The 12,423-nt window shown below is 36.0% G+C and overlaps 1 protein-coding gene across 3 annotated transcripts in view; it reads right to left on the bottom strand.

Annotated features, from left to right (window-relative positions):
* Nucleotides 1–12,423, bottom strand: part of LOC139777514 (beta-1,4-N-acetylgalactosaminyltransferase bre-4) — a 114,031-nt gene that overhangs the window by 24,256 nt on the left and 77,352 nt on the right. For all 3 annotated transcript variants that reach the window (XM_071714991.1, XM_071714990.1, XM_071714992.1), the window contains exon 3: nucleotides 5,549–5,976. In XM_071714991.1, coding sequence (XP_071571092.1) covers nucleotides 5,549–5,706 — 158 coding nt within the window. In that variant the 5' untranslated portion in view covers nucleotides 5,707–5,976. The remainder of the gene's footprint in view (nucleotides 1–5,548; nucleotides 5,977–12,423) is intronic.

The raw sequence follows: 12,423 nt of genomic DNA, 5'->3' as shown, positions 1-12,423 counted from the left end.
TTCGATAGAGAAGCGAAACGATGATCCCGAAATGATCAAAGAATAATGAAGACGGATGATTTGACATCAGAAGCTTTGTATAATTCACGGGCGTAGCCAATCTATACGCGAACATAAACACTTCGCTAATAATTCATAATACTCCAATGTTCGAGCTGACTGGAATAACGAGACGTGCAGCATTTACATTGTTGGATTATCTGAAGCAGCGGTGCTCAAGTTCGCAAAGCATATTTGCATTAAATATGAAACGTTTCGAAAGTAGCAAGATCTTGTAATCAGGAAACTTCGGAAGAACCTTCATCAGAAAACAAGAGAGAAAATCAATTCCATTGAAAATATCCTTCAACTCAATTTTCTGATAAGCCGCAAATGATTAAAATATCATTAAAGATATAAGAAAGTTATACACCATAAACTTTTTGTCGCGAGAAAAAGTAGATTTATAAAAAAAATACATCAAAAATATCATAAAAGCACTTTATATTATATTTTTAGTTAGCTACGAATTGTTATGTAATAGAATCTAAATGTTATTATTTAATACGATCGCTATACGTTTTACAATTATTATATTTCGGAAATCACAAAATTCTTTTTTAATAAATAGAAATTCTTTTGCAAAGAAAAAAAAGTAATAATATTTAAAATTTAAATAAATTTTGAATAAACAAATCTCTAACAAAGAATCAAACAAATAAAAATCTGTTTTGTTAAATATAAACCCTCCAATTTAAATACGAGAACCTCTGATGAAATGTTTCACTATGGACCATTAACATGATCCGATAAGACAAATCGCATCGGGCGGTGGCATCACGTAATGATACAGCCCGCTAATGCGACACGACACCGGAACAATGTCTAGCAGCTTGATTTGTAGCAACGATCGTGACGGTGTCCCACGTTCGATCGCGTGTGTTCACAATCGCGATCCAATCTATAATTTATCGCGGCTACGTATCGCCAATACGCGTCGCGTCGCGAAATAAACGAGTCAATCACGGCTCGGCATTCCAATCTTGCGATGCACACCGGAGAATCTAGAAGATCCTGGGGTTCCATTTCTCTTCGCTATAATTCGCGATCATCATGAAAATGTATTTCAATTTTTCTGAATTATATTCAGCTGTAAGAGATTCTCGTAGCTTCTAAAAAAAGAACGACGTTTCTTCATCTTCTTTTATTTAAAAACTAAAAAGAGCGAAAAATTTTACGATAAAATATAATCGAGATATAATTATACGTGTATATACATTATGAGACGTCGCAAAATAACTCATGCTCGTAAATTGTGCTATTATTCGATAATATTAATTACAAATATCATGGAAATTGCACTACAGCTTTGGTTAATAGCTGAAATCGTCAAACCCCCTTTTCCTCTTTTCGGTTCACCACTTTAATTACCGTCGATGATATCGATAGCGTAAAAATTATGCGATTAGCGCGAAGAGATAATAATCGGCGAAAATGTCACGCGTTATTATTATTACTTACCATTTAGTGGCAGTTGCATACAAACCATCACGTAATTACAATCCGATGCAACTGGGCGAGTTACAACAAAGGGTGACAAATTATCGTGGCCAGAGCTATAAGGACAAAATTTTAAACTAATACCCCAGCTCTTGCGCATTGTGTGCAGATCCCAGAATATAATCATAATGTTACCAGAAGTACCATCGCCAGTTCGCGTTAATTAAATGCAATTTTCAACCATGATGTACGACGAATGTTTAAAACTGTCCAACGCTGTTTCATTGCGCACCATTTCACGATGTATATAAAAATATATATTTATATCTGTTTTAAATTTATGATCTTATAATTGGACATAAACTATGATAATTGCTTAACTGATCTAGATTTTCCTTGTATATATCATGAATTATTTGTTATATTTTAATAAAATAATATCAGGTCGAGAGAGAGTTTAATATTTCTGCAAATAGGTGTTATATTTTCGTTAAGACCGATTCCAAAGCTCCAAACACGGAGGTTCTATGTACAAAAGCAATTATAATTTATTTTATAAATTAAGATATAAACAAACTACACAAGCAACGTAAATATCAATTAGGCACCGTTAGATGTAACTATAAGTTGTCAAACATCGTTTCCGGACAACTCGCACAATATGCATATTTTTTTTCTTAATTCGTCTTTTGTTAGCGTAAAATCTCAAAGTTACATATAAAGGTGATAATGTTAAACTATCCGCGCTTGGTGCACCGCGATGTACACCGTACAAAGTCATCAACATCATGCGAGATGCGAGAGCAGCGAGAGAGTAAAAAGCGCGTTTCCCTTTTGAAAGCCAGCTTCAGTCTTGATCTGCTAAAAAGGTTGCGTTACGCCCGCGGAACGTGAGCAAAAGCTACCTCCGTATTTTCTCGCCACACGTTCGTTGGCGTGCCGTTTTGTAATAATAACAGCACAGTCGCTGCAACACGAAAGCAAGACGCGCCTTTCATTACGCTCGCTGCAGCGCGCGCCAAAAGCGCCTAATTGCTGAGATTAGAAACGACAGCAAAAGGAAGTCACGAGAAGACGTCACACGAAATTCCTCGGCATTTTTCAACTCCTCGTGCAACAACTTCGGGTGGATATTTATTATTCCTCGGAAAGCATAAATATTTTGATACCAGGCCGAGAAACATGTGTGTCATTCTTAATTTAAATAATAATTTTTTTGAATAAATTCGTAGACAAATATTTCTTTGTAATTATAAAATCTTGAGATTCGTAGAGGATTAAGAAGAATTCACACAAAATAAACTTTTTCACTGCAACATTAAGATTGTACTTTAGCTCCGAAGAAATCCCGAAATTCCCCGAAATTTTAATTTTCTCCTTTGAAATTTAGCTTAAGATTTTGCGAGATTTCGTTTACGAAATCACTATCGGATTTCAACTTCTTCGCGCGCATTCGATTGATGCCGCCTATATGGCGGCGCGAGAGACCAATTATTTCCCATTACGAAGGCTCCGTAAATCGCGCGTGTACTGGCACCCTCGTTAAGCAGCCGCTTTGCCTCGTTACATAGCTAGATAATGAGATTTCCTGTATATCTGTCATGAGCTTCAAAAGGATAAGAACTGATCCTGAGGTATACATTTATTGAAACATGTGCGACATACAAAATGTATGAGGATTTATATAAACCATGAATACATCAATGTTTCCAAGCATGAAATAAAAAAAAAACTCGTATCGAGCAATCGTATAAGAGTTTAAAATTTAATGATTAATAATTTTGCTGTAAAGAAACCTAAAAACATTTTCGAGAAAGGGTGATAAAACAGTGACGATATTTTTAACTTAAAATAAATCTCATTTTCCTTCGGATACTCGTAATTTCGATTAAATTCAATAATATCCCTTTTTTCGACAGAATAAGTTTTTTGTAGCGAGTTTACACATTTCAGTAACTTTATCGAGATCGGAGCGATTGAGACCGTAGGTGATGGCAGTGAATTATTAATGGTGGTTTCAAGAGAGAAAGGGGAGAAGCCCACGGATAATTTTGCAGCGAGCCGAATGTGATTACGCGGTTCGTTACACGTATCTGGCATCGATGTTACTTAACGCGGTCCGCTGCACACGCTCAAAGTATTCATCGTAACGCTGAAAATCACATTACAGTTAGCTCTGTATAATAATAATAATAATAAACGATGTATCATGTATACGCATGAAAAACATTTTAAAATTCAATTATAATTCGCATTTTGCATCCATATCCTTCAATTATTGGTCGGCTCAACAATTCGGGCGGCAGGGGATTATTACATTAGTGGACAATTCAACGATTAAATTTCGCTGCGGATAAATGAAGCCGGTTGAACATAACGAGAGAGTGCATTCGATCCACTCTTTTATCTGGCCGCTTTGGAAGCGTGTATTTTCGTTTCACATCATTATTCAATTTTATTCGAAACGTTATCCTCCCAACCCATTATGAAAAACGCTGCATAATTATCGAGGCGCTGAAAAATGCAACACGCAAAGCTCCGCTTAAAAAGATTTAATTTTCAAGCTTTAACTTTTCTATAAATCATAAATTATTCCTATATATAATGCTTCCTCTTAATTTTGAACATTTTATACGTTGAGAAAATGATTAATAATTGTACATACTGTTCAAGCGAGAGCTACATGACAATAAAACTATACGGCTGCATAAAATTAATGATCGTGTAACCAAATTAAGTGTATTAATCTCTTTATAGCTTGCATAAAACAAGAACTGATAAATTGAAGCAATCATTTCGGCCAATAATGAAAGTTATAATAAATTTATAATCGATATTAAATGGACGCATTTAAATTGAATTAATTATACACGTTGCCATCTTATAAATTCCATGTCATTATATCGTTCTACTTTAATAAATAAAATATACTAATTATTCATTTTAATAGCGTTTCATTTATCCGTCATATTCGTCGTTAATAATATTTTAATAGCTTTTAACTTTACGTTAACTTCACTTTACAATAATGCAAGTCACGAATATGAAGAAAAAGGATTTGCTGAGAGATGAATTGAGCTAACAGCTTTCCGTACAATTATTCGGGAACAATCCGTCTAAAATCGTTAGCAATGCAACAGTACAGTTGACTGCGAATCCTGCAGCTCAATTATCACGGACGAGGGATCTTCACGGGAAATCTCTCGCGAAACTTCGCCCGAGGAAAATTCACGTCAACAGTGCACAGTGCAAAGGAAAGGCAGCGGTCTGTCATTTGCTCGTGCAGATTCGCATCCCCTATCAATAATTCGCGACAATACGCCAACGCGAATTCACGGCGAGCGAGGCGTCGTCGGCGAATAACGACGAGTCGGCCGATTATTAAGCCGGAAATCCAACACCCGCGATTAACGCGGAATTACGGGGACGCATTGCATCTCCCGTCATCGCCGCGATAATGCACGACGACTTCGCGCGGAATTTAAGCTGCGGAATCCGCGCGAGTTTCGGGACGCACGCCGAGTAACTTCCAAGGCGCGCCTCGCGAGACTCGCATGGAGCTGGGAATTGGCACTTAACGCTTCGTCGAAAACGTAGAGCGCGCCGGATTTATTGCGAGAGCTATAGCAAGTTGGAAATTCGATATGCACAGCAAACGTTTCAAATGACTTAACTTGCCAATTCGAGTTAGTAGATTAATAACTGAAAATGATTTTCCGGTAATGGCGGAAGTTTCAAATTTACGAGATATTTCCAAATGTAGAATTATGAAATCCGTAAGCAGCAGCTTAAAGTAAATTATATATCTAATTGTAAGTCCTATGTAAAAAATCAGCATCTAAAAATTCGACATTTAATATCTGTTTAAAGACCATGTCTAAAAGAGAAAAATTCAACTAATCCTCCTGATGTCCAAGCAAATTCCATGCTTGATGTTTGAAGGTACAAAACGTGATATCAATCACATAATTTATTGAATAATACTCCAAAGGGGCGACTTGCCAATACTAGTATCCATGGAGAAGACAAAGCCGAATGGATAGAATGGACAGGGACAGGTAGCACTTACTTGGTCGCGTTGATCGTGAAGATGGTCTCGATGGAGCGACGATCGAGCACGCCGCCGCTAAGCAGATACTGAACGGCGATCAGGGCGAGGACGATGCAGGCGAGCGCCTTGAGATGGGCACGATGCCACAGTGCCACGGCTGCGGCGGCCACAGGCATTGCATGCGCGAGACACCATAACTCCCTTCTAGCCGCCGTTAGAGGAGCACCGCCGTGCACCACGAGGCACTCCTCCCCGCTGGCCGCTTCCAGTTTCAGCTACAGCTGCAGCCCGCAGGCCAGGGACCGACCCCGCTGCAGTCCTTCTTCTTCTCCACCCTCGATGAGCACGAAGGGAGAAAAGCCGCCTGGGGCTCTTCACTTCCGCTCACCAGGAGCATCACCCTCGCGGACCCTCGCGACCGTCCCCTGGGACGAAGATAATAATATCTGTGGGCAACAGAAAATTTCTTGCTCTGAAGGATCTGTTCTATTAATTAATAATTAATCTACTAACAATTAATCACTACACTGAGGGAAAAATATTGTAGAATCAACAAAACAATTTTGTTGATTTTTCAATTTATTGATCCAATTATTTATTTTATTGAATTTAGTACACGTCTATTATTTGAACAAAATGAAATAATTGAATTCTGAAAATGGTATCATACAAAATCATTTTTTTTAAGTTAATGATAAATTTTGTCAACTCAATAAAATAATTTTGTTGAACCAAGAACACTAACGTTTTTAAAAATAGTAAATTTATTCAAAGAAATATTTAGTTAATGTTATATTATGTATAATTGATAGTATAAAATATTTAGTTAAAAAGAACAAATCAATATAGTCAACAAACAAAATAGTCAAAAGAACAAAAAGAACAAAATATTTTGTACAAATATTTTGTTAAGCCAATCAAATCATCTGCTTGGCAACATACAATCTTCCGGTTTTATTAAATCAACAAAATTTTTTTTGAAAAAAATTATTATTTCTCTCAGTGTATCAATTTTCAATTTATATAAAACCTTTATATAAATAAATTATAAAGTTGATCGTACATAATTTAATTGTACCGTTAATTACTTCATTTCTAATTGCATATAGAATATATATTTAGCATTAAAATTTATTTCGATACTCTGGCTCACTGATTAAATATAGACATTGTGTAATTTATTAACATGCCATTGATTTGTTCTTTAAGCGATTATTCCCAATTTTGATTCGCTGGAAAGAGAGAATATATTTCCATGATATAAACGATATGATATTTGAAACATGCGAAATATGTTTAAAATTTCTATAAAAAAAGGTGCGCAGAACTTGCTAATAAAATATTTTTTGCACATTTACAATTAGATTCAGATTTAATTACATCATAATTAAAATGTGCAAAAAACATTTTATTGTTCAATTATTTTCTATAAAAAAAAGATTTTTTCACATAAAAAATTGATGTACGTTCCTCTTCTTGTAAATAAAGAAGAATAATTTGAGCGTGATATGTAGAGATGCGAATTTTTCACGAGATCTTTCGCTTGACCTCGCCTTGAAGTTCCTTAATATCACGTAGGGCCAAATTAACACCGTAAACTGTAATTTATCGCAAGGCAGCCTGGAAAAATGTAATAATACTGGCTGTATCGTATACCTTCCGAAAGTTACGACCCGTGCTCGACAAATAAAAAGCAAGTTCCTGAAGATACGGTAAAAAACGCTGTATGCAAGAATACTAAAAACAAACAAGTGTTATAATTATATTGTCAATTTTTGATAACATCACTAATTTCGCGACAATTTCATTATATAACCTAGCTCTTTGGTATCTATGAAAATAATTGTAAAAAAGTTAATATATTTTTAACTTATAAAAATAGCCCTTTATTAAAAGTAATGTAGAATTTACTAAACCTAACATAATGTTTTAAAAAATAAAAAAAAAAGAGAAAAATAGAAAATTTATTTTTAACAAAAAAGAAGTGCTTGCCATTGTTTTTAATAATTTAGAAAATTGTGTTTCTTCAACGCAATATTAATATATCTGAGCTGAGATGTTCGTTCATATACAAACAGGCGCGGGCGGTGGTAATAACATTAGCAAGACGCATCCGATACGTTGTCGGGGAAATCAGTACATTATCGGAACTTCATTGAATCAAACTACACCAGTTACTCTACACTGCGCGAACCGAAACTAATCCGAGTTTATGTGCCGGGAAGCTTCTGAATAGTCGTGTTTAACGAGTTGGCAGACTTATCGACTTGCGACGGCAACTCACTCGATTGTTTCGGCGCAATCTTTATTACAGTGACTTGCCTATTAAAAAGTGATTATCGGCCATCATTAATACGACTGCGATTTCAGATCCCTGGCACGTACCGCGTGTACTCGATAGCCTAGTTTGATTAATCTGTTGATTAATTAATGGACAAATTTGCCAGACTACACGAATAAACACGCATACGTTTCTGCGCAAATACATGCAGATTCGATCGTGCGATTCTCGTCAAAGCGGAATTCGTTACCCTAAACTACTGCAATTGCAAATCTGGAAAGTGGAACAAAAAAGAATCATGCAAATCGACGCGCGCTATATTGACGCGCGGTAACGTGCTTGAAAAAAAAAAAAAAGAAATGCTTTTCAATAGTACAATATATTGTACAACGAGTGGGAAAAATGGTCGATTCTGAATGAGTGTGGAGTTGGTCGCACTCGCTTCGCTCGTGCGACCATCACACTCATTCGGGCTCGACCACTCTTCCCACGAGTTGTACATACTATTTTTCCTAACAAGAGCGTGAAATAGGTCAAAATCTCCATGATTAACAAATTTTATACTTTATTCTGATATATTTTTACATGAAATATAAAATATTTCGTAAACTATTCATTTTTTGATAACCATACATTAATACTTTTGTGAAACAGAATAATAAGATCAATCAACTGGTGTAAAGAAAACAGTTACCTTTAAAAAATTATAAACAATTGTTAAGGTACGGTTCTCAAAAAATAGTTTACGAAATATTTTATTTTAAAATATACCCAGAATAAAGTATAAAACATCTTGTAAAATATTTCTTTTTCGAGCACCTTACCCTAATACTTTTACACAGAATATCCCCATGCATTTGTGCAAAAAAATAAGAATCTATTAAAGAAAAAGGTTGCACTTTTCCGATGCATCGTTGCTTTTATAAAAAATTAATAGAAAAATAGATATTATTATATCATTCAACTTTTGCGTGTACCACTTCTTTCTATTTTATCTTCAACGGAACAGATGCTAGAATCCATTCGATCGGACGAACGTTAAATCAGACGACTCCGGTATCCTCTTAAAAGCAATTACAAAGTAAAAGCTTTATTTCCATTTATATTCTTTATACTCTTCCATTTCATATTCTGTAAAATCAGAATCAAATAAAAATTACAATTATGTATTCATATATTATTTTTAATTATCTTTGTGTACCTAATTATACTCCAAATTAAATATCCTTTAAACAAAACACAAGTGGATTAATAAAATGTAAATATACTTTTACCATATATTTACGTATAATATGATTTATTGAAAAATTATAATTTGCAATATAAAATAATTTGCAATATAATAATTTTAATACCATTCATTGCTTGCTATCATTATTAGCTAATCGATACCGGTTCATATTATCGTATAGCGTATATTTATTATTTTTTCAGACATATACGTATTTCACTTATAATGCATCCACGATTCGTTCTTTATCGTAAAGCTCTTTTTTATTCTTTTCCTCGTATATTAACGTACACGAAAGACCAAATATTCATGTATTCCGTGCTAAGAAGAGGCCTGGAATATTGCTTCCGTCCTCTCCTTCTTGTCTTTCGCGTGCTTCGACGTTCAACAATGCTAAGGTAGGTCGTGCTCTCGCCGTCTATTCATACCATGCGCGCTTATGTTTAATATGCAGTCGTAATTCCAACCCCCTCCCCGTAATTCTCTCTTCGTCTCTCGCTCTCTTCTCTCCCTCCCCCCTCGTCCTCTCGTGTTGTTACTAGCTACCCGCGCGTTATCGTCCGGCTCCACTCTAGCGTACGATATAGCGCGCCCTGATTTCTCTTTGAAAACGAACGACGGAATATTATGGTGACACTGATATGAGGAAGGATAAGATATAATCTCATATGATTAGAAAAAAATGCGACCGATGTCGGGCTATCACGGAGAGAAAAATTACGTCAGGGATATATTTTGATATACAAAATCTATTCTGCCTGTTGATCTTCATTAATCAACGCCAATCAATATTATATACAGTGTTAGATAATAAACGTATTTGACAATATTGACAATATCTCTCGTGGAAAAATAAAATTTCTTTAAAATGGTGAGAGGAAAAAGATTTTTCCCTACGACAATATCTCGTTCTAACTCCAATCGAATTTTATTTTAATAGAATCTTCATTTTACATGTATTATCTATAGATATTTAATTGAATACATTTATCAACATTATTACAATATTTATAGGTTTTTTTAAACTACATTATGTTATGTAAATATTTAGTTTTGAAATTTTTTCCACGTCGCAAGAAGATCGCGACATCCAATTCAATATTGGTAAAAGCATTAAAATCATTTCATATCGAACCGGTTTCTAATAAATTGCCGTGATATCGATGATGGCTGAGATTAAAAATCCCGATCGACCCATTCCTACATGTAACAATGCTTTTTCCTCCGCGTCACAGCGGCGATATACCCTTTTCCCGAGGGTAGGCGTGAAATGCGACACGGTGCTCCATCACCCGGAATGGAAAACATCATTCGAGGCCGAAAAACCGCGGCTTTTACACTTTTCTCGAACTATCGGATTTTCTCGCTTGGCAGTCATCATCAGGATTTCCGTACTTCTCGCAGACTGAGTCGATGCGCAAGAAAGTCCCTCGTGTTGCATTTCTATCTTTCTCTCTCGCGAGAAGAGTTCATGATTGCACGCGGCGCATGATAAAAAGGCGATCGATAATTTCGATATGTACAATAAAATGTATCAAGAAAATATATCTTTGACGTTGCAGTATTAGATAATTTCACTACCATCACCATTCTATGATTCCCTTTTATTCTTCTGATCTTATTGTTAGAAATACTATAATAAGCTCCATTTCAATTCAATTTTAAACGGAATTTCAAAAATACATAACTTCTGATTAACCGTAACCGTCGAAATATCTGACTGCTTAGACCTAGCTAGCAACCGGCGGCTCTATTACTTTCCGAGATGCATAAAAAAATGGCGTGAGCGCGGCTACTTTTGTATGCACCCGTCCTGCGTCGTACCTTATTTACGGCCGTATGAAAACTCAAAGATCGACGATATGCACAGCTGAATTCTGTAAGAATACAAAAATGCACCAGGCATGAGCGAACGTAAAAGACAGATCGTAAATTTTATGCACCAGCTACTTGGGATTTATCACCACGCTGGACCGTCATTGGTCACCGCGCGATAGCACCAAAGCATCGCTGCATCGAGACTCCGTATATCTGATATTACATAGTGTTACGAGCATTGTGTAATCTATATACATCCTGTATTTTTATCCGGCTCCTCTTCAACTTCAATATTGGACAGACACCGGTGAAGGAAGTATGAAACGCACTCTGTGTATGGGGGATCATCGGTTTGTCGCGTCGCGGCCGACCTGTTTCGATAAAATACGCATTTTCCGCCATCGCGGTATTTCATTTCCTTCGTGAAACGCGCCTCTCTATCGGCGGGCAAAAACCTCTCGACGACGTCGCCAATCCGTTTCACCGCAAAATGTGCGAGACCGCGGGAAGGGAAAGAGAGAAACAAATACAAATAATAGCCCTCTCCTGCCACGTGCATTTATCTCTGTCACTCGAGTGACAAAACAAATAAGCCTCCGAGAACGGTCATGATATGACGAGTCATTCGCCCTATGCCGGAAGTATTACCGCCGGTCCCCCATTATCTTGCGGCGTTGGGGGTTACTATAGATGACATTTATAACTCGTTACAACTTCCCCAAAATTACGTTCACCCTAGTGCCTCCCGTCTCTATCGACTTGAGGGGACCCTTCCTCATAACGCGCTCCTTTCTTTCTGTTTCCAGTCACGTCACGACGCATCTCGTAGGGTCATGTCAGGTTGTGGCAGGGTGTAGCAGGCGCAGAACAATATTCCAAAGCTAACCGCATATTTCATGTAAATTTCCTGGATAATTCATACATCTGATGTAAAAATGGCGTGTCAGTTTTTGTTAGAGATAACACATATGATAATTAAGGAAGATGCGAATTTCGAAACTGCTTGATATATTTTTGCTGAAGATGGTGTACACAATTTTTGCTGGAGATAATGCATGTAATTAAGGGAGACACGAGTCGGAACTCTGATTCTGTACGAGCAATTTTAAGGACAAATTATATTATAACGCTTTATATTTAAACGAATTTAAGAATACTGTATTAAGTATATATATATATATATATATATATATATATATATATATATATATAGAGAGAGAGAGAGAGAGAGAGAGGATAAGTTTTTCATTTTGACTCTACGTCTCTTCTAAGTATATCGCGTATATGACATATGCACGATATAAATCACAAAGTGTACGAATTTCATCGATAATTCATTATCACAATTCTATCATCTAACTACGGAATTTTGTATTGTATTCCTAATTTTTTTCTTTATGGCTGTGTTAACTTTAGTCTAAAGGTAGCACAGCCATGTTTTTAGCGAATTGGCATGAACAAAAAGTCGGAAATAGGGCAATTAATTAGCAAAAAAATAGCAATTAATTTTTATATAAGTTGCATTCGATTGTGCTGAAATATAGAAATAGCCGCAGCTTAGTA

Source organism: Temnothorax nylanderi, unplaced genomic scaffold (genome assembly GCF_030848795.1).
Source record: "Temnothorax nylanderi isolate EJ_2023f unplaced genomic scaffold, tnyl_v1.0 TNYL_tig0152_pilon, whole genome shotgun sequence".
Lineage (NCBI taxonomy): Eukaryota > Metazoa > Arthropoda > Insecta > Hymenoptera > Formicidae > Temnothorax > Temnothorax nylanderi.
This window is presented reverse-complemented; position numbering and strand designations above follow the sequence as displayed.